At 38.3% G+C, this 22,840-nt stretch overlaps 1 protein-coding gene across 9 annotated transcripts in view; it reads right to left on the bottom strand.

Moving 5' to 3' along the window:
* Window positions 1-1,752: 1,752 nt before the first annotated feature.
* Window positions 1,753-22,840, bottom strand: part of LOC144604900 (protein PHTF2-like) — a 77,538-nt gene continuing 56,450 nt past the window's right edge. For all 9 annotated transcript variants that reach the window (XM_078419731.1, XM_078419729.1, XM_078419726.1 and 6 more), the window contains 5 exons: window positions 18,356-18,442; window positions 16,890-17,045; window positions 15,761-15,856; window positions 13,468-13,593; window positions 1,753-7,548 (listed from right to left, as the gene is read on the bottom strand). In XM_078419731.1, the coding sequence (XP_078275857.1) occupies window positions 7,528-7,548; window positions 13,468-13,593; window positions 15,761-15,856; window positions 16,890-17,045; window positions 18,356-18,442 (486 nt within the window). In that variant the 3' untranslated portion in view covers window positions 1,753-7,527. The remainder of the gene's footprint in view (window positions 7,549-13,467; window positions 13,594-15,760; window positions 15,857-16,889; window positions 17,046-18,355; window positions 18,443-22,840) is intronic.

The raw sequence follows: 22,840 nt of genomic DNA, 5'->3' as shown, positions 1-22,840 counted from the left end.
TGTTGGTCTATAAGAGGTGCAGAGGAATTTCAACGTAAACTAATATGAATAGGTTAAATTTTGTATCTTATAATGTCCATGGTTTAAATCATCCCATCAAGAGGAAGAAGATACTGAGCCAACTGAAGAAACTACAATGTTCAATTGCTTTGAACACATTTGGTTGAGGGGGAATATAAAAAAAATGAAAAGGGAATGGGTAAACCAAGTATTTCATGCTTCATATGGCAAGAGAAGGGGAGTTGCCATATTAATTGATAAATCGCTGCCATTCTCTGCAGAGAAAGTGATAAAAGATAATATGGGAAGATATGTTATGGTAATTGGCTCCATAGGAGACATGATTATCTCTATACTAAATATCTATGCCCCTAATGAGGAGAAAGAGACATTCTTTAAAAACATAGCTAACGTAATTACCAATAATGGAAAAGGGATGATATTAATGGGTGGGGATTTTAATACAGTACAGAATATACTACCTATGCAAACTAATAGAAATGTCGGTTATATTGAGCAAAACCGTTGCTCAGTTAAAGTAGCCAAATTAGACAAGTTACCACCAGAACAGGGGCCAATCACAAAAAAATCTGGAGTATTAAATAATGTTATTAAAGAGTTAGGTCATTGATCCATGGAGAAACAATAATCCTCGAGGGAAGGATTTTACTTTTTATTCTAATCCACAGGGTAGTTATTCAAGGATTGATTTTTTTTGTGTTTCACAACAACATATACACAAAGTTTCGAAATGTGGCATAGAGTCCATAACTGTAAGCGACCACGCCCCTATTACACTAACTGTGGATTTGGACAAAGAATTTCTTTTCAAATATTGGAGACTTAATGTATCAATCCTATCAGACGAGAGGGTAGTAAAGGAACTAAAACAAAATTTAAGGGAATACATTCAAATAAATGACAATGGCGAGATGTCACCATCGATTTTATGGGGAGGGGGAGAAGCAGTCATAAGAGGGAAAATAATAGAAATAACTTCTAGGTTGAGAAAAGCTTGTCTAGAACAGCAGAGAGGGCTAGAGAGTAAAATTAGAAAATTGGAGTTAGAACATAAGAGAACATCAGACAACTCCATACTCCTTGAACTGAAAAAAATTAGGCAAAGATTAGAAGAACTTCTAACATATAAAGCAGAAGGAGCTCTATGTTTTACAAGCCAAAGATATTATGAGATGGGTAATAAAGCAAGTCGTTTATTAGTATTCCAACTTCGAAAGGCCCAAAGAAATAGGATAATTTCAAAAATAAGACACCCTACTTCCAAACAAATTATGGTAAAGCCATCAGATAGCGGAAGCTTTTGCAGATTATTATTAAAATTTATATAACGACTGGCGGCACGGTAGCGCAGCGGTAGAGTTGCTGCTTTACAGCGAATGCAGCGCCGGAGACTCAGGTTCGATCCTGACTACGGGTGCTGCACTGTAAGCAGTTTGTACGTTCTCCCCGTGACCTGCGTGGGTTTTCTCCGAGATCTTCGGTTTCCTCCCACACTCCAAAGACGTACAGGTATGTAGGTTAATTGGCTGGGTAAATGTAAAAATTGTCCCTAGTGGGTGTAGGATAGTGTTAATGTACGGGGATCGCTGGGCGGCACGGACTTGGTGGGCCGAAAAGGCGTTTCCGGCTGTATATATATGATATGATATGATGACTCGGAGTCCAATTTCACAGAAATCAAAACACAGGCATTCCTTAAAAGATTACATTTACCATCACCATCAGCAGAGGGTGCATCTAAAATGATACATACAATTACATTACAAGAAATAGCTGATACTATAAAAACTCTTAAAAATAATAAATCCCCTGGCACGGATGGGTACACGGGAGAATTTTACAAATGTTTTACAGAAGAGATTACACCAGTACTATCTAAAGTCTTTAACTATGCTCTATCATCAGGTAACCCACCAAAAACTTGGTCAGAAGCCATCATCTCAGTTTTACACAAGGAGGGCAAAGACCCAACTTCATGTGAGGGATATAGGCCTGTTAGCTTGCTCTGTAATGACTTAAAAATATTAACAAACATATTAGCACAGAGAATGCAGAAATGTATAACCAAATTAATCAAACCGGATCAAATGGGTTTTATTCCTTGTAGACAAGGAGCCAACAATATTAGAACACTAAATCTTATATCATGCACTAAAAGCAATCCTCAACCTACCATGTTGCTCAGTTTAGATGCACAAAAGGCATTTGACCGGGTAAAATGGAGTTTCCTATACCGTACATTGGAGGTTTTTGGGTTCCACTCGACCTTCATAGACTGGGTGAAAATGGTATATAAAAACCCCAAATCACAGATCAGAGTTAATGGTTGTTGCTCAGATTTTTTCTTCCTCAAAAGAGGAGTCAGACAAGGAGATTGTCTCAGTCCATTATTATTTGCTACTAGTATGGAACCGTTGGCTGAGTTAATAAGAAAAAATAAAGACATAAAAGGGATAAGGGACAACGGGGGGATAGAACACAAAATATCTTTATTCGTGGATGATATATTAACATATATAAGTGACCCATCCTCATCTATACCAGCCCTGTTATACACCCTGAATGAATATGGAGAAATATCAGGATATTTGACCAATGAAACTAAATCAGTAGCTATGATGCTTTCAGGTGAGTTTCCAGCTAGAAGAAAACTAGAGGAAAAGGTTCACTTTAAATGGACTAATAAAAGGATTAGATACCTGGGTATTATTATTACTCCCATTATATCACAGCTATTTGAGGCAAACTATGGGAAATTGACAACTGAGATAAAGAAGGATTTGGCTAGATGGGAAATTTTACCACTGACTTGGATGGGGAGAATAGAAACGATAAGAATGAATATACAACCAAGATTGCTGTTTTGTTCCAGTCATTGCCTATTGGGGTTTCTAATTCTACTTTAAAAATATTAGACAGAATCTTATTAAAATTCTTATGGCAAAATAAAAAGGCTAGAATTAAATATGACACTTCTTTGCCCGAAAGAGAAGGGAGGGTTGAATCTACCTGAAATTGGAGCTGTAATTATGTGGATAACTAATGAGACTGATGCGGTGTGGGTGAGAATGGAACAAAATGGGTGTCAAGATGTACCGTTGGAATCACTCCCATTCTTGACTGAAATGGCACAGAGGCTCAGGGTGGGTAATGACTGGATCAAGGGAATGTTGAAAGCATGGTCAGATGTACGAAATAAATTAAAACTGTTGAATTCCATTTGTAGGGCCACTAAAATAGTGATAAACCCAGATTTTTTACCATCTACTATGGACTCAGGGTATAACAATTGGACAAACAAGGGGTTAATATATATCGCACAAGTGTTCAATGGACAGACCATGAAGTCATTCGAACAACTTGCACAGGAATCTAATCTACCAGCTCATGACTTTTATAAAGTCCTACAACTACATTACCCTCAGAAACATAAGTAATGGGAGAATATTCGTAAAAAAAACATCCAAACTAGAGGAACTATTAAATGTAATAAAATAACTGCACATGCTGATACAAATCGACGGTATTTATTCACAAAATGCTGGAGTAACTCAGCAGGTCAGGCAGCATCTCAGGAGAGAAGGAATGGGCGACGTTTCGGGTCGAGACTATGGCAATAATGAGTCCCACCGGATTAATGTCATTTCAGAGGAAGAGACAAAAAAAGGAGTTATATTGAAAATTTATAAAATAATACAACATGAATCTAATGATAACAATATGGATGTCAAAGAAAAATGGGAGTTGGAAACAAATATTATAATAACAGATGAAAAATGGGAGGAATCATTCAAAGCAGGACATAAATTAACCAACAGTCCAACATGGAGGGAATTTGATTGGAAGGTGAAAATGCAGTATTTTAACACTCCATCTATCACATCAAAATATAGTAACACATCTGAGCTATGTTGGAGGGATTGTGGAATGGTGGGGGACTTCACACATATATTTTGGGGTTGCCCAAAGCTCCTGGATTTCTGGAAGAGTGTTCAAAAGGAAATTGAACAGGTGTTGGGCATTAATTTTACCTTAGATCCAGCACTCTGTATACTGGGTATACTCCCTGATAATATGACAGATAGAGAGTTAATTTATTTACTGAGAATTCTACTTTTGATAGCGCAAAAAAATGATAAGTTTCCTGGTTGAAGCCACAACCCCCCAGCATAACGCAATGGAGACAGGGTAAAAAAATATCTTTATCATGGAGAAAATCACAGCAAAAATACAGTTGAAAACAGACAAATTTGTTAAAAGATGGTCACCATTAATACAGGCGATGCCAGAACTCTAGCCACCTTTTTAAAAAAATCAATCCATTTATTTATTTATTTTATTTACTTTTTCGTATTTATTTTTACTTTTATTACACCTGTTGATCGTTAGGTTAATATCACAGTTACAGTAGTCAATTCATAGGTGGTACGAGAGTTAAGGTATATGATGAGTGATACCCTTGTTTAGGTAATATGTGAATTATTATTACCAATGAGGAAGTAGTTATTAACCATGTTCATAACAGACATGAAAAGAAGAGAACATACGTGAAAACAGGTGTAACTGAATATGTATCTCCTTCATGTTGTATGTATGTTGTATTATGTGTGTTGAAGAAATTTTAAAAAGTGAGTAAGAAAAAATAAACTCCATGGGCACTGGTCTAAATCCAACATCCAATTCTGCATCCAATAACATTGTAGGAGTATCTTCACCACAAGGACTGCAGCGATTCAAGAAGGTGGCTCACCACCATTTTTCAAAATAATTCGGGATGGGCAACAAACGCACACCTTGCAGGTGGAGTCCAGATCTCAAAAAACAAATTTGTGAAAAACTTGTTAGGCCCATGTAACAGATCGGCTTCAAATTGCTCAAACAGTAGTATGAAGTATGCCTGGTTCACGACAGTGGAGATGAGTTAGCTTAGGTTGTATTGAGTTGTAGATATAGACAATTATTGTGTTGTAGGATTTTGACCCAACAACAATTATGTACTTATTTCCAAATGAAAACGATACAAGTCTTGGAGGTGACCTTGTAAGTAAATTGGCATTATTCCTATTTTCCCAAACCCAACCTAAACAACGTTAAGTATTAAAATTAGCTCCATGGAATTAACTTCCATATATATGTCTGTTAATAAACCTCCATTCTACACACTTTGACTTCAGATTATCCATATCTGTTGTACATTCCCTACAACCCTGTCCCCAACAAACACACATAGGCACTAGAGTCCCACTTATCTATAATATCTACAGCCCTAAAGTATAGAAGTTGAGATTTCATGTTGCAGTTGTGTAAGACGTTGGTGAGGCCACATTTAGAGTATTGTGTTCAGTTCTGGGCACCATGTTATAGAAAAGATGTTGTCAAACTGGAATGGGTACAGAGAAGATTTACAAGGATGTTTCCAGGACTAGAGGGTCTGAGCTCTAGGGAAAGGTTGAGTAGGCTGAGACTCTATTTCTTGGAGCACAGGAGAATGAGGGGTGATCTTACAGAAGTGTATAAAATCATAAGAGGAATAGATTGGGTAGATGCACAGAGTCTCTTGCCCAAAGTAGGTGAATCGAGGACAAGAAGACACAGGTTTAAGGTGAAGGAGAAAAGATTTAATTGGAACCTGAAGGGTAACTTTTTCACACAACGGCTGGTGGGTATATGGAACAAGCTGCTAGAGGAGGTAGTTGAGGCTGGGACGATCCCAACGTTTAAGAAACAGCTAGACAGATACATGGATAGGACAGGTTTGGAGGGATATGGACCAAAAGCGGGCAAGTGGGACTAGTGTAGCTGGGACGTGTTGGGCCGGTGTGGGCAAGTTGGGCCAAAGGGCCTGTTTCCACACTGTATCACTCTATGACTCTAATTCCCAGATCTCAGCTTTAAAATATCTTCAAGGCCTTGCCCTTTCTCCATACCTACAAATTCAATCGTATTCTCCATTCTACCTGTACTCTTCTGTTCTACATTCTTGCAATTTACCCAATCCCTTCATCCCACCAACAGGAGCCATTGGCTTCAGCAGTCTAGCTCTTCCAACTTGGAATTCCTACAGTATGTCTATTCAAGAAGTGTTTCATAATGACAGGAAACTGGTTGAGAAAAAAAATGATAAACAGCATGTTTGATACAAGGTAGAAGTCAAAGAACCATTCCATTATGAAAGTTCTGCTATTGTACATAAAGGTGGTGCAGAATTTTTTAAGCTATGAGTAAATCATTAAAAAAATACCCCAGATCTCTTCACATTACACTCCAATGAAGATCATGGATAGGGTACTTGGTGTACAAAACAATTCCTTTACCAGGTGATGTGCCAGTTAGAGAGAGATACCTGGATGTTCCCCTAAGACACGCCTGGCCTTAAAAAACCCTCAGTATAACTGCACAGAGGAGACTATAGGAGGGATGAAGCGCTCTGGAACCTCTGGTTTATTCCACAAATAGAACAAAAATATTCTTCAGTTCAGTACATCTGAATTCTTCATTTTCATAAAGATTATACAAAATGAATTTGATTGGAAAAATGCAAGTTCAGTTCCAATACATTCATTAACTTGCATCAGATATAAAACATTGACTACACAACTTGAATTATTAACCAGTTCCTATTTCGACCTTGCCATAAATGTATCTGCATAATAGAAATAAACAACATACAGGTAAATAGAAAATGATAAATTTCAGATACCATTATGGAGAACATTTTTAATTTGTCAGTCACAGAATGCTTATTCCTTCAAAGGCAGATGCCAGTTATATCTACTGTTGGAAAGAAACCCTGATATCAATTCTAAATTCCAACCATAAATCAACTTAACATTGTTTACCAGACAAAATGATTGCTTTGTAATTGTTAGCATTACTTTGTATACATACTGCCATTACCTGCCCGAATCTACTGCACTCAAACCACAAGATTTCAATGAATCCAGAAGCATACAATGAAAGTACCACCACTTTTAGTATATGTTCTTAAATCTGCATATTCTTTTACATATCAAAATGCACTTCAACCATTTAAAAACATACCACTCTATCTAAATTAGAATAAACAAATATAACTAGTAATCTCATAGCTAGCTTGATATCAATTCCATACTAAAATGTCCATTAGTGTGGCAGCTTTGTTAACAGTCCATCGTTTGAATAAATACATTTCTTGCTAGTTTTGAAGTTGCTTCTATCAAAACACCTTCCATGAAAGGGAGGTAAAAAGCTTTATTGCTGTAAAGATAATATCAAAATGTATTTGTTCTACATACTTAATAAAAATTGAACGCAGAGTAATACCCAGAAATCAAAATAATTTGATAACTAAAATGAGTGCAAAAACAGTGAAACACAACATTAAAAAGTGACACACATTAAAAATAAAATAATAATTGCACAATTTTTTTCCAAATGTAAGCAATTCCATATATTAGAGAAGGAATAATCAGCTGTGAAGTGCCTGATTTCCCTGGGTTGATGCGTTTCAATGATATTCAAGTCATATCAGGACTTTATCTTCCAGAGCTGTTTAAAAAAAAATATATATTTTAAAATTGACTTGCTATCTTATGCTATGGTCAAAATTTCCTTAATGCTCAGTCACATCATCTTGATGTGTTTAAAGTTGTAATGTGGTAATAATCTCAAAGCTTCACTGCATTTGCAGTACTTATTTTTATAATATTTCTTTCTCTATTGGTTTCATATTGCATTGTGGGATAGAATTCTAATATTAAATTCTAATATTAATATCAGTGCACTGATTTTCTCTGTTGATCTATTCATTATGTTTGTAGCGGCCAGTTTCTCGTCTATCTCAATTAGCTCCCAAGCTGCCACTTGCATAGACCGGGTCAGCGATAAGCGTAATAACTCGAACAACTAATAACAGAGATCCTCCTAGACGTTTAATAGTTAGTCTTCTTTATTTGAAGGTGCAATAAACATATTGGCATATCTCTTGTCATCGACTGGTTATTAATTGCTAGGTAAAATTCCATATCTTACCACAGTCTATGCGATCGTTACGAATTGTCAGATATAACTTCGACACAGTTTGTATTAATCTTCTAGTTAATAAAACTTACAGGCGATTACATCGTGGCTGATAAATCTTTTGGCGGAGCTTCTAGCTGACCCTCTGTCAGCACCTCCCAGCTCATCCACTATGCCCGCACGTACCCAACTGCCCATACTCTGGCTCCGCCCAGCCCCTACGTAAGCATTGCATTAACTCTATAGTGTCCAAACTACAGCAGAATACAAGGTAGTGATATTAATAAGCAAAAATAACTAATAACTGCAAAATGGCTCCTACAATGTTTATACTAGAGAAATTCATGTATGAGCCTCATCATGGACTAATTAGTGTAACTGGGATCTCAATAACAACATTAAGTGTACATTAATTTTAAAACTCTTAAAATTGACCGATGGCCGCCACTGATGATAATTTTGCTTCCTTCCCTCTATCATATCATATCATATCATATATATACAGCCGGAAACAGGCCTTTTCGGCCCACCAAGTCCGTGCCGCCCAGTGATCCCCGTACATTAATCTCATTTGCCAAATGTAAACTCGTACTCAAAAGATGCATCTCATTACTTGAATATGAACCTCAAATCCTAATGAAAATACAAATAGGAAATTTAAAACTTATTTTGAAAGAAATCTGTTTAACTGCATAATAATTACAGAAATGTTTTTGATAATTCATGAAATAATAAATCTATATTTCAAAGCAAAGCAAGATAAAGCTGTCTAGATATTAGACCACATGAAGGAATTGTTTTGTATTGGAATATGTTACACTGAAATTACACTGACTGTAAAATTAGACCTGGGACCAAATCCACGTAGGGAAGTCTGACGTGTAGGGGAAAAAAAACTGCAGATGCTGGTTTAAATCGAAGGTAGACACAAAATGTTGGAGTAACTCAGCGGGTCAGGCAGCATCTCGGGAGAGAAGGAATGGGTGACATTTTAGGTCGAAACACTTCTTCAGACTGATCAGTCTGAAGAAGGGTAAAAACCCGAATCGTTACCCATTCCTTCTCTCCCGAGATGCTGCCTGACCCGCTGTTAATCCTGCATTTTGTGTCTACCTAGGGAAGTCTGACAATTCACCGCTAACAAATTTGCACCAAATGATGGCCTGGTTTACACAAACCCATTTCCTTCCTTACTGGCATAAAATCATAGCTGAAAAAATACAATGTTAGACCTTCATAGAACAGTCACTATAACTCAGAGCATAATGCTTTACTTTGCTGCATTTATATCTGTTTAAAGGAACATTCTGCTGACATTGTAGAACATGACTGGGTAATTTCAAAATGGACTACAAGCTGCCAAATACATCCAAAGTTCACAGAGCACCACAACAAAGAGCAAGCATTTTCCCAGCATTTAGTTAGAGAGATGGCTGTTAAACGCCATAGGCGAGCTGGATTATCGAAAATCACAAAGTTGTTTTTTATGCACACTAAAAACAAGAGGGTAACCAAGGAAAAGAAAGGACCAATCAAGGATAAAGGAAGGGATTTATGCTTGAAGTCCTTCCAACTGCAGGAGATGCAACGCCAGTCCTCATCCTCCTCCCTCGTCTCATCCAGGTACCACAGCAGTCCTTCCTGGTGAGACAGAGATTCACAGGCACCTCGTCCAACCTCATCAACTGCATCTGGTGGGTCATGTACATCTGCCAAACCAAACATAGGCTCGACAACTACTTTGCCGAACACTTGCACTTAACACGAACACGGCCTACCGGATCTCCCAGTTGCTAACTATTATAACTCCCCATTCTGACCTTTCTGTCCTTGCCTCTTCAAGCACCAGAGCAAGGCCACACACATAACAAGAGCTAGTTTACAACCCAACGGTATGAACACTGTACCTTCCATTTTCAGTATCTTAGCAACAACAGCTTGCTTCCCTTTCCTCTCCCAAGAAACCCCCCTTTCTTCCCCCCTCCCCCAAAACCTGACTGACATTGCACCATTTTTCCCATCTCCCCCTCTACTTGTACTGTTTACAATTGTTACACAATTTGCAACTCTTCTATCCCTGACCGTAACAATTCACAACTCTTCATCCTCACGGACTCACACCTGCATCTCTGGCCTGTGTCTAACAATCTACCTATGAAGTAACCCCCTCGTCTATGTTCACCTATTACCGACCATGCTCTGTCCTGCCCCTCTTCTCTCCCAATTTTCTTTCCTGTCCCCCTACAATCAGTCTGAAGAAGGGTTCCAACCTGAAACGTCACCCAACCATGTTCTCCAGGGATGCTGCCTGACCCGCTTAGTTACTCCAGCATTTTGTGTCTATTTTGCATCTGTATTCACCAAGGAGAGGGACATAAAAATAGTGAGATCAGTGTGGAGAATACTAATATTCTGGGGCAGTTTGAGATCAAGAAGGAGGCGGTTTTGGAGCTCTTGAAAAGCACTCAGTAGATAAATCCCAAAGGCCTTATGGGATTTATCCCAGGTTATTGAGACAAGAGAGATTGCAGGAGCATTGATGAAGATCTTTGTATCTTCACTAGCCACAGGCAAAGTCATGGATGACTGGAGCATCCAATATTGTTCCTTTGTTTAAAAAGCGAAATAGAGATAAGCTGTTGATCACATGGATCTTAGTAAGGCATTGGTAAAGTCTCTCATGATAGGCTGATCCAAAAGATCAAGATACATGGGATCCACGGTAATTTAGTCGTTTGGATTCAGAACTGGCTTACTCATAGAAGACAAGGTTGTGGTGGAAGGATATTTTTCAGCCTGGAGGTTATTTGATCAGTGGAGTTCTGCAGGGATCTGTGCTGAGACCTGTTGTTTTGTGATATACATGTCCAGTCAATACCAATGCTGGCAGAGTTGTAGACCACTAAGGAAGGCTGACAAAGTATACAGTAGGAAACAAATCAGTTACAAAATTGGGTGGTGAAATAGCAGATGGAGTTTAATCCAAGCAAGTGTGAGGCATTGCACTTTGGGCAGTCTAATGCAAGGGGAAAGTATACAGTTAATGGCAAGTCCATGAACAGCATTGATGTATAGAGGGATCTCGGGGTCCAAGTCCATTGCTCCCTGAAAGTGGCAAGTCAAGTAGATAGAGAAATAAAAAAGTATGGTACTCTTGCCTTCATCAGTTGGGGCATTGAGTATAAGAGTCAGGAAGTCATGTTGCAGTTTTATAGGACTTTGATCAGGCTGCATTTAGAGTAGTGCATGTAGTTCTGGTCACTCCATTGCAGGAACAATGTCGAGGCTTTGGAGAGGGTGCATAGACGTTTATCCGAATGCTGCTTGGATTAGAGGGTAGTCACTATAATCCCATGAGCTGGGTGGTTTGCTCAGGATTATCAGAAACCTGATAGAAGTATATAAAATTATGGTGGGCATAGATAGGGTCAACAGCGATAACCTTTTTTCCAAGAATGGAAATATCAAGGACTAGAGGGCATAGCTCTATGGTGAGAGAGGGGGGCAACGTTTAAAGGATATATGCAGGGCCTTTTGTTTATTAAGCGATAGGTGGGTATTTAAAATGCACTGCTGGATGTGGTGGTGGGTGCAGATGCTATACTGGTATTTAAGAGGCTTTTGGATAGGCACATGGATATGCAGGGAATGGAGCGATATAGATTATGGGTAGGCAGAGCATTGCGGGCCAAAGAACCTGTTCCTGTGCTACACTGTTCTAGTTTCTATTAGATACTCATTGCACAGATGCCTGTGTAGTGAAATAGTTGACAATATTCCATTACTGGAGGCATCTTTACAGTCATGGCCATTACTCAGGATGGGTCAGAGAGCTCTGGACTGGAAGCAAAATCAACTCAAATTTAAGAGTCTCCTCTTACACCCTAGCTCAGCCACCCTGATGAACAGGCTCAGGTTTTCCAAAGGCTACATTCATTGATATTTATGATACTCCTCATTAAGACCCTAAATCGTATCTGAGCGCTAGGCAACATTGCAGGATTTAGAATCAACCAGCATTACTTGCTATTCACTTGCAGGCTGCCATTGACTGCATTTAAGTGCCCAATATGGGTCCCCCTTAATAAATTGGACCTCGTTTTAGGGGCAAGAATAGTTTCCATTTTCTCAACGAGCAGGTCTTTGTAGATCTCAAGGAGAATTTCCTCAAGGTGAATGCCATATTTCCAGGAAGAAAACATGACTACTTCATCCCAAGACAGCCCACATTGTTGGATATTTTGAGATGGAGTTCCTGAATGGATGGATCCAGAGAGATAAGTGTTATTTTCTACTTCTCTAGTTACCCAGAACAATGCGTTACCCAACTGCAACAGCTAAGTGTAGATACAATCGACCCACAGATTACACTAATCCTACCTTTAGAAGCTTACTTAGTGTGAGAGTGAAAGTAACAGTGTGTGTGTGTGTGTGTGTGTGTGTGTGTGTGTGTGTGTGTGTGTGTGTGTGCGCGCCATGCCTTGATAAGTATGTGTGCGAATACAGTATTTGTATTGGCATGTAATTCACAACACACCTTGCAAGATCTTGACATTTTTCCAGGTATGAGGCAGAGTTTCTCATCGTGAAGCCCATTCTAACCAGCTCCTGCAAGTCACCTAAAGGTACGCAAGTGCTCCCTCAAGGAATATATCTCAAATTAGGTCTTCTCTGTCAGTTTAACTCAACTCTTCCCCGCAGACCCTTCATCCTCCATTTTAGCCAAAGTCTGACGACGTCTGGCTGTTATGTGAAGTGTAGCTTTAGGTCCAACTCCATTTCTTGGTTTTTATGCAGCCATGGTTGGCAGCTGCATTCAAATAAAGTCCAGTCCCCCAGGGACGAAATAAGTCTAATTTTAACACTTTTTTAGGTGTAAAAATGTCTAATTCTGTTTCCAACACTTTCACAGCTAAGTTTACTTTTTTTTTTAAACGGGTACTATTTTGATAATATTACAAGTCACAATGTTTTAGGACAACAAATATAAATTAGAAGTCATTTCTAGACTAGACTGATTGCAAAATGGTGTTTGCAGTTAATCCGGGTTTTTTTGCTACATGCACCATTGTGTGAACAGGCCAGGGAATATTGGGCAACTGCTAATGAAGTCCAACCATCAACATGTGATAATACCCCAGTATTAAACTATCCAACCTTTCTGCATTAGCTTCTTCAGGGGGAACCCGAATGAAACAGGTATAGCAGCAAAAATCAGATAGGTGCACTAGATACATTATATCCTATATATTGATCATAATTCAGCAAATTATACCAAACTTAAATTACTGATGAATTGCAAATTATTTTGCCAGATATGTATACATTCACAAAAATGTAATACAATTAACCACAAAATTCACCACTAAAGATGATGATATTAACAATAAAATACATTCATAGGAAATAACTACACTCTCTTATCTGGATCTAATGCAAGAAACTCACCTTTAAGTTAAAGCCCAAAAGGTCACTAATAACACCAGACACAGCTGAAAGGATCACCACTTGGGTGATGTTGTACAGCAGCGGATTCATAGTCAGCCCATATAATCTGAAAGGGGTGTCCAGTTCCTAAAGAAAAATGCACATTAAACATTACAAAATATTTTTGAAATAGACCAGCAATGCCACTTAAATGCTGTGGTTGCTACATTGACCACTCTATTTTAGGTATTTTCTTTCTACTGAATATCTTAATTTTATAAACATTTCTTCTTACTTGCTATCATTCTTTGAGGCAATATATTTAATTATTGATTAGTGTAATTGTTGGGGTAATCTGAAATTTCAACAGCAATATTAGGGTCATCTCTGTATTATGCATGTTAACCTACTAAATCGTTAATATCCCAATATATCATAGTTTACAAAAGTGCATTTTTACCTAAGTTTTGAAGCAATTTCTCGTTGTCCCTTGAACCTCCCAAACATATTTAATCTTCTTTGTTGCTTTGGACAACAACACTTGCCACTATTCTGCCTTGTGCCGCAACTCACTGACTGTCCTGACATTGTTACCTTGTTTCCCAGCTGCCCTTACCCAGCCATCAATGCCATGAACTCTGGATTCCAACATCTTGGGTTCAAAATAAATGTGCATGAAATAATTCTCTTTCAAAGGAAGCTTTGTCTCACCCACATCAATTACTCATTTAGGAGATTAGCCACGTTTCTCTGTGATTTGTTTCATTTCCTTTGGAAAGGCTGCTGTGATGTCTACATTTGCTTTCCCCCCCCCCCCCCCCCCCCCCCATGGCTGCTTTGAATGTGTCAGCACTTTCAGAAGATTCATCACTCCCTTTCACATTGTTCCCCCCCCCCCCCCCACCAAGACCAGCTGCAACAATCTCATTCTTTCACAGATCATTAAATTTGGCAACACATGCTTTTGATTCTGATCTTTTAACCACATCCTTAACCATTTTTTTTCATTCCCATCATTATATTATCTCTGCCTGATGTAACATAGGCAACATTTTTGCAGGGGTTAAATTCTATTGTAACTGGTAGAGGTTTATTTCCAATAGAGTACTAATACTAAAGAAATAGATTTGATTGTTATTGTTAAGGGAATCTATTCTTCCTGTCTCCCCCCCCCCCCCCCCCATCCCTCAGAGGAAAAAAAGCACTATAATTGAGCAAAATTATCTTACGGAGTTAACTGCATTATCATGAACATTTATCAACTGAACATTAATTTATCAAGTACCACTGGTATTACAGCAATTACATTATCTCATTGCTGATGATGCATTTCAGAAAATACAAATGCTATTTACAACACTTACTTTTCTGCTTCCTAATCTATCCAAGTACTCCCAATGATGCACTTCATTAAGTAATTTTCCCAACATCAATGTAGTGTTCAAATTTTGACCCTCAGAACAAATGACCTTGAACAGTGGCCATTTTTCATACAAGGCTGTAGATTCTTTAAAGGCAAGAGCCCTTGAGTTTTCAACACAAAATTTGACTTTTTAATTTACTTAAATCCTTATAATTATCGCAAAGCATTTTATACAATTCAATTATTTTTCCAAATGGTTCGGAATCTAAACATTATTAATGTTTAGCACGGTGGCACAGCGGTAGAGTTGCTGCCTTACAGCGAATGCAGCGCCGGAGACTCAGGTTCGATCCTGACTACGGACGCCGTCTGTACGGAGTTTGTACGTTCTCCCCGTGACCTGTGTGGGTTTTCGCCGAGATCTTCGGTTTCCTCCCACACTCCAAAGACGTACAGGTATGTAGGTTAATTGACTGGGTAAATGTAAAAATTGTCCCTAGTGTGTGTAGGATAGTGTTAATGTGCAGGGATCGCTGGGCAGCACGGACTCGGTGGGCCGAAGAGCCTGTTTCCGCGCTGTATCTCTAAATCTAAATCTAATGTGCTTGACGCCCCAGACTGAAGAAGTTGTTCCAGCCCAGTTCTATATTTGGTCAAAGCGTGTAAGGATTATTCTGGAGACAGTGCCTCAGCAATAGTTCACCCAATGCTTCCTCTTTGTCTGAATTTTGCTGCCTAGCATGATCGTATAGACTAGTCTGGTAAGATCAGCTGTCTACATCGACCCGTTTGTTTCCAGGATCATGTGTGGTAATTTAGATTGAGAATGAATCTGGTGAATCAAATTTGTTCATATTACATGTTATTAATTATCTACTTTCAATTTATATTGTAAATTTTTTTAAAAGAATGCTTTTTAGTCACAAAATATAGTTTGGAATTTCTTTATACCTTCAGCAACTTTGTTGCAAGCTTCAAGACATTATTCACCAAGTTTAGCTCTTCCTTTTTGTTAGGTTTCTTTTCCATCTTCAAATATAAATTAATCTAGTGAAAGGAAGAATCATGGATTGTTGGTAAATAGACAGCCAATCTCTGAAAGTTGGTGTTTGCATTTTGTCAACATATACCATTCAAATCAATGAACAGATTTTAAAACAATTTGCATTGAGAAAATCAACGTGTAACTTTAGTCTGATTTTGCTACTGGTAACACCAAGGTTCACATGCACCTCTAACCTCACCCAGAGTTGCAAATCTGTGGAACTCCTGGCACAGAAGGCAGCGGAGGCCAATTCACTGGATGTTTTCAAGAGAATTAGATTTAGCTCTTAGGGCTAAGGGAATCAAAGGATATGGGGAAAAAGCCGGAACGGGGTGGTGATTTTAGATGATCAGCCATGATCATATTGAATGGCGGTGCTGGCTCGAAGGGACAAATGGCCTACTCCTGCACCTATTTTCTATGTTTCTATCTACTGCATCCAGTATTCCCGGTGTGGACTCCTGCACATCGGTGAGATCAAGCGTAGACTCGGAAACCGTTTCGCTGAACACTTACTCTTGGTCCCAAGGCCTTCTAGATCTCCCACATTCACACGCAAATTGGAGGAACAGCACTTCATATTCTGCGTTTCTAACTTTCAACCCAGCAGTATGAATATTGAATTCCCTAACTTTAGGTGACTGCTACATTTCTCTCTGCCCTCCCCTCGCTTTTTCAGCTCCCATTTCCTCCACTAAAAGTCAGTTAACCAGTTCCACAGTTCACAACGATGTCTCCCACTTGCCACCACACCATCCCTAGCCAACAATTGGCCTATCAGGGAACCACCTTGCCTGAGGTAATCTGTTGCCAGCCGTGATTTGTCCATGCCTTTTCTTGTTTCCAGTTGTGCCCCCCCCCCCCCAAAATCATTCTGAAGAAGGGTACAAACCCAAATCATCACCTATCTCTCTGTCCAACAGAATTTTCTGTTTTTATTTCAAATTCATAGCATTCACGACATTTTACTTTTATGGTAAGAAATTCACGTCCATTTTTTTAAAGAAAGTATCAGAAAATAAATTAGTTGATCACCTGCTCTGTCAGTAATATTGAGGTATTGCTGTATTTGTTATTTGTCTCAGATCCAAGCATGACAAATCTCAATAGATACAATGTTAATGAGACACACCAGATCACCAACTCCCAATTGTAGTGAAAATCAAGGAAAGTTTCATGGATATGAAGCAGCTACAAAAAAAAAAAGAGAAAACAGGTTAAATTAAAAATAACTCTACATATGTTTTCTTCTACCACTTTGATAACCTCATTTTTATTCATTATATTCCATTTGCCATGTCCTTCCCCATTCAATTGCTGGACCATTTTATTATGTAGTCACTCAGCATTTTTTCTGGTCCATTATTCAATAACATCACAATGTCCTTGACATTGATGTCACTATCCTACATGGGCACAACAATCCTTAATATCTAAAAATATACTATTCTTGATCTCAATTATATTAATTGACTGAGCCTCCACAGCTTACTTCATAGTGAATTCCATAAATTCATCATGAAGAACTTTGTTTTTCTTAATTTCAACCGTCATAAATGGACATCCCCTAATTTAGATTCTCTGACCTTTGGTCCTAGACACCCAGCTAGGAGAAAGAATAATTCCACATGGATCCTGTCAAGCCCCTTAAGCCCCTAAATGTTTGCTGAATCTAGATTAACTTTCAGTGAACGCGTACAATGGCACATGTCCCTCTATACACCAATGCCTTTCAGTTAGGAAATAATGTTAAAAAGCAAGACCACAAGGGTAGTAATCTCTGGATTACTCCCAGTGCTACATGCTCGAAAGGATCGGAATAGGAAGATAGGACAGATGAATGCGTAGCTCAGGAGTTATTGCAGGGGGAAGTGATTCAAATTTTTGTGGCACTAGGCCCTCTTCTGCGGCAGAGGTGACCTGTACTTGAGGGACGGGTTACACTTGATCTGGAGGAGGAACCGTTATCCTGGCAGGCAAGTTTGCAAGTGCTACCAGGGAGAGTTTAAAGCAGATTGGCAGGGCGATGGGATCCAAAGCAGTACTTTGGTAAGTGGAAGACTGGAAATTGATCCAGAAGACAATGACAGCAATGACAGGACAGGCAGAGAGTGAGGAAATAAGTTTGGATTAAATTGCAATTATTTCATTGCTAGAGGTTTGACAAGTAAGATGAACTCAGCGTCTAGAAACATGTGGGACTTCATTACTATTACGACAGAAACCTGGCTAAGGGAGGGACAAGATTGGCAGCTTAATGTTTCAGGTAATAGATGTTACAGATGAGATGAAGTGCGTAAAGAGGAGAGGAGCTGTTTTATTGATTAAAGAGAACAGCAATAGCCTGAGATGACATTACTGAGAAATTGCACAATGATGCTATATGTAGTGGGCCCTACAAGGGAGAGGGTACTTTTAGGAACAATGTAAGAAATAAGGAAGATGGGTACAAATTAATACTCAAACTACAAGATAAACATTGTGGTCAAGTATAATCTTACCTGTGCACAGCAAATAAATACCACAGATAGAGTCAACAAGAATGCAGATGAAACGATGACATCGACTGATCGCTGAGGACCTCGTCTCTGTTTTAAGAGATTAATAACTGAATTAATATTTTACAAGGTACAATTTTTAACCTTTATACGCTGGTTACTACAAGAACATTTAAAGATCACTAATAATATGTAAAAATATTTAATAAATGACCAGAAAGAATGGATCAGTAGTCCTCACTGATACATAACTTTCCATTGAAAAGCTTGTTTACAGTTTAAAAATCAAAAACAACTTATCTATAGGTTACTTAGTGAAATGTCCTTATGTACATATTAACTGGCTAGTTGAATTTGTACCTGCATTTTAAATAGATTTTCCTACAGATTTTAGTACAAGATTCAGATACAATCTAAGAACCAATAAAACTCTCTCTCTGTAACTTCTGTAACATATAAAAATACACTTTTTTATTGACACACCAGTAAAATGTTTTTTTTCCCCTCAACCGAGTTCCATAAATACTTTTAATCAAAAATAGACACAACGGGCTGGAGTAACTCAGTGGGTCAGGCAACATCTCAGGATGTAGGATCTCTGAATCGAACAAGGATACGTGACGTTTCCAGTCAGGACCCTTATTCAGACTAATTGTTGTGGGGGGAAGAAAGCTGGAAGAGAGGACGGGCAGAACAAGGCCTGGCAAGTAATAGGTGGATTCAAGTCGGGGGCTGGGGTGGGGTTGATAGGCAGATAGTTGGACAAAGGCTAAAGATGAAAATACAGAAGATGTGAGACGGGGGGGGGGGGGGGGGGGGGGAGAAGTAGCTATATGTCCAGGTGGGCCACAGGGCAGAGAGGAGAGAAATCAAAAGAAGGAAGGTTGTTGCTCAACTTCATAAATGCTGATCAGACATCAGCAGGTGTGTTGTGTGCTATTCCGGTCGCCACACTATATAATAATAATAATAAGCATTTATTTTATATAGTGCTTTACCAGGTGCTCAAAGCGCTTTACAAAAACAGTCATAACATAAAAACAAACAGACAAACTATCCTGACGGAGAAGCGGCGAACAAACAGCGCCAGCGTCCTCTATGAAGGATTTGATAGTGCTGAAGAAAGTGCAGAGGAGATTCACCAGGACGTTGCCTGGGATAAAACATTTGAGTTAACAGGCGAGACTGGAGAACGTAGGTCTGTTTTCCCTGGAGCACAGGTTAAGAGGAGATATTGGGATTGAGATACAGAAAATTTGTCAAGGATATCAATAAGGTAGATTGCAGCAATCTTTGTCCCCTTATCAGGAATAAAACTAGAGGACATAGATTTAGAGCAAGGGGTGAAAGTTTTGGAGGGAGTCAAAGAGTGGTGAATATTTGAATGCACTTCCTGAGAGAATAGTGAAAGCAGAGCTGCTAACATTTAACAGATGGCTGGATGATCCCTCGGATCACCTGGACATTGAAGATTCGAGGATGGGATTATTATGAATGGGTGCCCACTGATTGGACATGTTGGGCTGAATGGCCTGTTTCCATGCTGTATGACTATTTCAGTGGTAGAAAGCCAAAGAGCAGCAGATCATGGTTAAACTCTTCAACATTTGATATCCTTACTGCCTGCTATTCCGTGGCTTATCAAATAATAAGTGCATCAGCAAAAGCTGCCAGTGTCACATGAATCCTATTTATGATGTACTAGCCATTACTCCCCCACCCCATATAGATTTGTACATAAATGTAATTTCATAATTCATATGCATTGTAGATTTTTAATAAAAACTAAATTACCATTTCAGTGTTGTGCTTTGCCAATGGAATAATTATAAACAGGTGGTGTGATCAAGAGAGTTGAATTAAAGAAATAAAACTAAAGATAAATGTATTTTAATGTTGCTAATTGTGAATGTGAAGTCTCAAGCAAAAATTCTTGTGCACAGGGATTGTGGTTAATGGGAAATAGGATATATTTTGAAATTATTGCTAAAGGCGGAGTAAAGGACAATTTGTTTATTAACTTGGCTCTACTGCCTTCAGAGTCTTAGTACCTATGGACAAATCAGGACCCTTTCCAATTACATAGGATTTTTTTGTGCAATTGCCATCCTGTTAAATGGCAATTGTTAATTAAATTAAAACAGCATGATTACAAATGAATCCAAATCAGTTGCATCCATTCCAGCGCTGGAATCAGATGCCATTTTAGGAAATTGCCGACACACACTCACTTTCACAGGTGGTCATTAACTTCCATCAATAGAGCTAGTGTTTCCAAATTCACATGCATTGGAAGGATAACAAGGCTATGTTCCTATGTTTTATAATAATAATAATAATAATAATAATGCATTACATTTATATAGCGCTTTTCTAAACACTCAAAGACGCTTTACAAGGTTTACTAAAAACATAAAAGAAAATAAATAGATAAATAAGTAAACGAAGAGAAAAGGAAAAAGAAGGTGAGGTGACGGTCAGTGATTGAAGGCAGTGCTGAACAGGTGAGACTTCAGTGATGTTTTGAATGTGGTGAGTGAGGAGTCTCTGACAGTTTGGGGTAGTGAGTTCCAGAGTGTGGGAGCAGCGATGGAGAAAACCCTGTCCAAAAGCCCTATTTATCTCTCCAAAATAGGAATTTTAAAGCAATATGTTATTCTTGTTCTTATTCATTTATATTGGCATAAATTCTTAACTGCAAAACCATGTGATATTAAAGTCAGCAACTTTACGAATTACGAATATGTCTGTGAATAAATTGCTGATTCTCAGGATAAATTGCTGATTCTCTATAGCTAGAGAGTAAATGCCACTCTCATTTTATTGGATAAGTACCCATCCAATTTCATCTGGATTCATTGAAGTGCTGATTCATGATTAAATGTACATGGAAATTAAATTGCACTATTTATTATGCAGCCAGTCAACTTAAAAGTCTAAATTAAATGCATAGGCAGAAATCTTCAGGATTCTATCAGCAGCAGGATACGAAATGAAGCACACAGCACATGTACAAAGGTACCACACAAATTAAATGATTATTCTAACATCAGAGGGAAGATGTACTCTTGCCATCCTAACATGAAATTACAGTTTGGTCACTTTCTAAATGGTATCAAAGTGTCTTCTTACCCCAAAGTTAAAAATCAATGAAAACTGCAGTCACAAAATTAAACACAAATTGCTGGAGTAACTCAACAGGACAGGCAGCATCTCTGGATAGAAGAAATGGGTGATGTTTCAGGTCAAGACCATTCTGTGTGAGTGTGCAGAAAGGCCTCGACCCAAAACGTCACCCATTCCTTCTATCCAGAATGCTGCCTGTCCCCGCTGAGTTACTCTAGCATTTTGTGTCTATCTGCAGCCAGCATCTGCAGTTTCTTCCCACACATCATAAAATTAAATCTAGATACTAGTCATCTGCTGTATAACATACAAGAAAACAATATCCATTTATATAAAAAAGAATCTCCATGTACATTCTGTCAGACCATAAACGTCACATTGGAATTACACTTTTTTGTCAACTTTGTTCAATATAGAAAACTATCCCCATATTTATAACAAAATAGGCCTTATCAGTCTGATGGTGTCATTGAATTTATGAAAACTTCTCTAAGTGTTTCAAACTTATTTTTTTCATCCTCACCCAAATGTCCATTGCCCAAAATAAGAGTTCTTGGTTCTTGGTCCTCCAAAATATTCCAAATGGAATTTAAACTGGAGGTGGCGGAGTATGGACTTAAGCAAGAAGGGTTTCTTGCCAAACAACATATACATTCTGTATTGTTATTCACAGCAAATTCTATTAATGGGCATCATCGTGTGTCTTTTAATACCTTATAAACCTGGTCTGACAAGAATACCACAATTGTGTTCTGAGGACAAAAGCATATCCACATAATGTGCTCTTGATCTCAAACAACATACCAGGAGAACGGAAATGTAAAGGCAATATCAGCACGAAATATCAGTATTAATTTAATTTAATATCCGGGCCTTTCATTGGGAATGAGGAACAGGTGAAAGGGAAATTACACAAATACATCAATTAATATAAATACCTTTAATAAAAACATGTTCCAAACTGGCTCTAAGTTGCAGTGAAGTAATTATTAGAGAAAAATAGATGTTTTGTATACCAGCTACCTCTACACTACAATTGAACATGTTAAAAACTGGTTCCTTCTTTACAATTAGCATATTTTATGATACAGGCTAAAAAAAATTAACCTCCAATGATTGGAATGAGAGTTAAAATGTGTACTTTTTCTTGCCAAAATAAAGGAATGTCATTAGAGTATATGGAACACAGAATGTATAAAAGGTCACATGCATCTTAGCAAGCTCCCAATTTTCTCAATGAAGAGAATGGATGATATTTGTGTTTTTCTGCAAAACTATCCTGCTAATATCCTCCACCCTGCCACCAATGTGCCCCTGGAGGATATCATTAGCAATCTAATTCCATATCTGCACTGGATATCA

This window comes from Rhinoraja longicauda, chromosome 23 (assembly GCF_053455715.1).
Source record: "Rhinoraja longicauda isolate Sanriku21f chromosome 23, sRhiLon1.1, whole genome shotgun sequence".
Taxonomy (NCBI): Eukaryota; Metazoa; Chordata; class Chondrichthyes; order Rajiformes; family Arhynchobatidae; genus Rhinoraja; species Rhinoraja longicauda.
The sequence above is the reverse complement of the archived record's forward strand: the minus strand, read 5'-3'. Positions and strand labels throughout refer to the sequence as shown.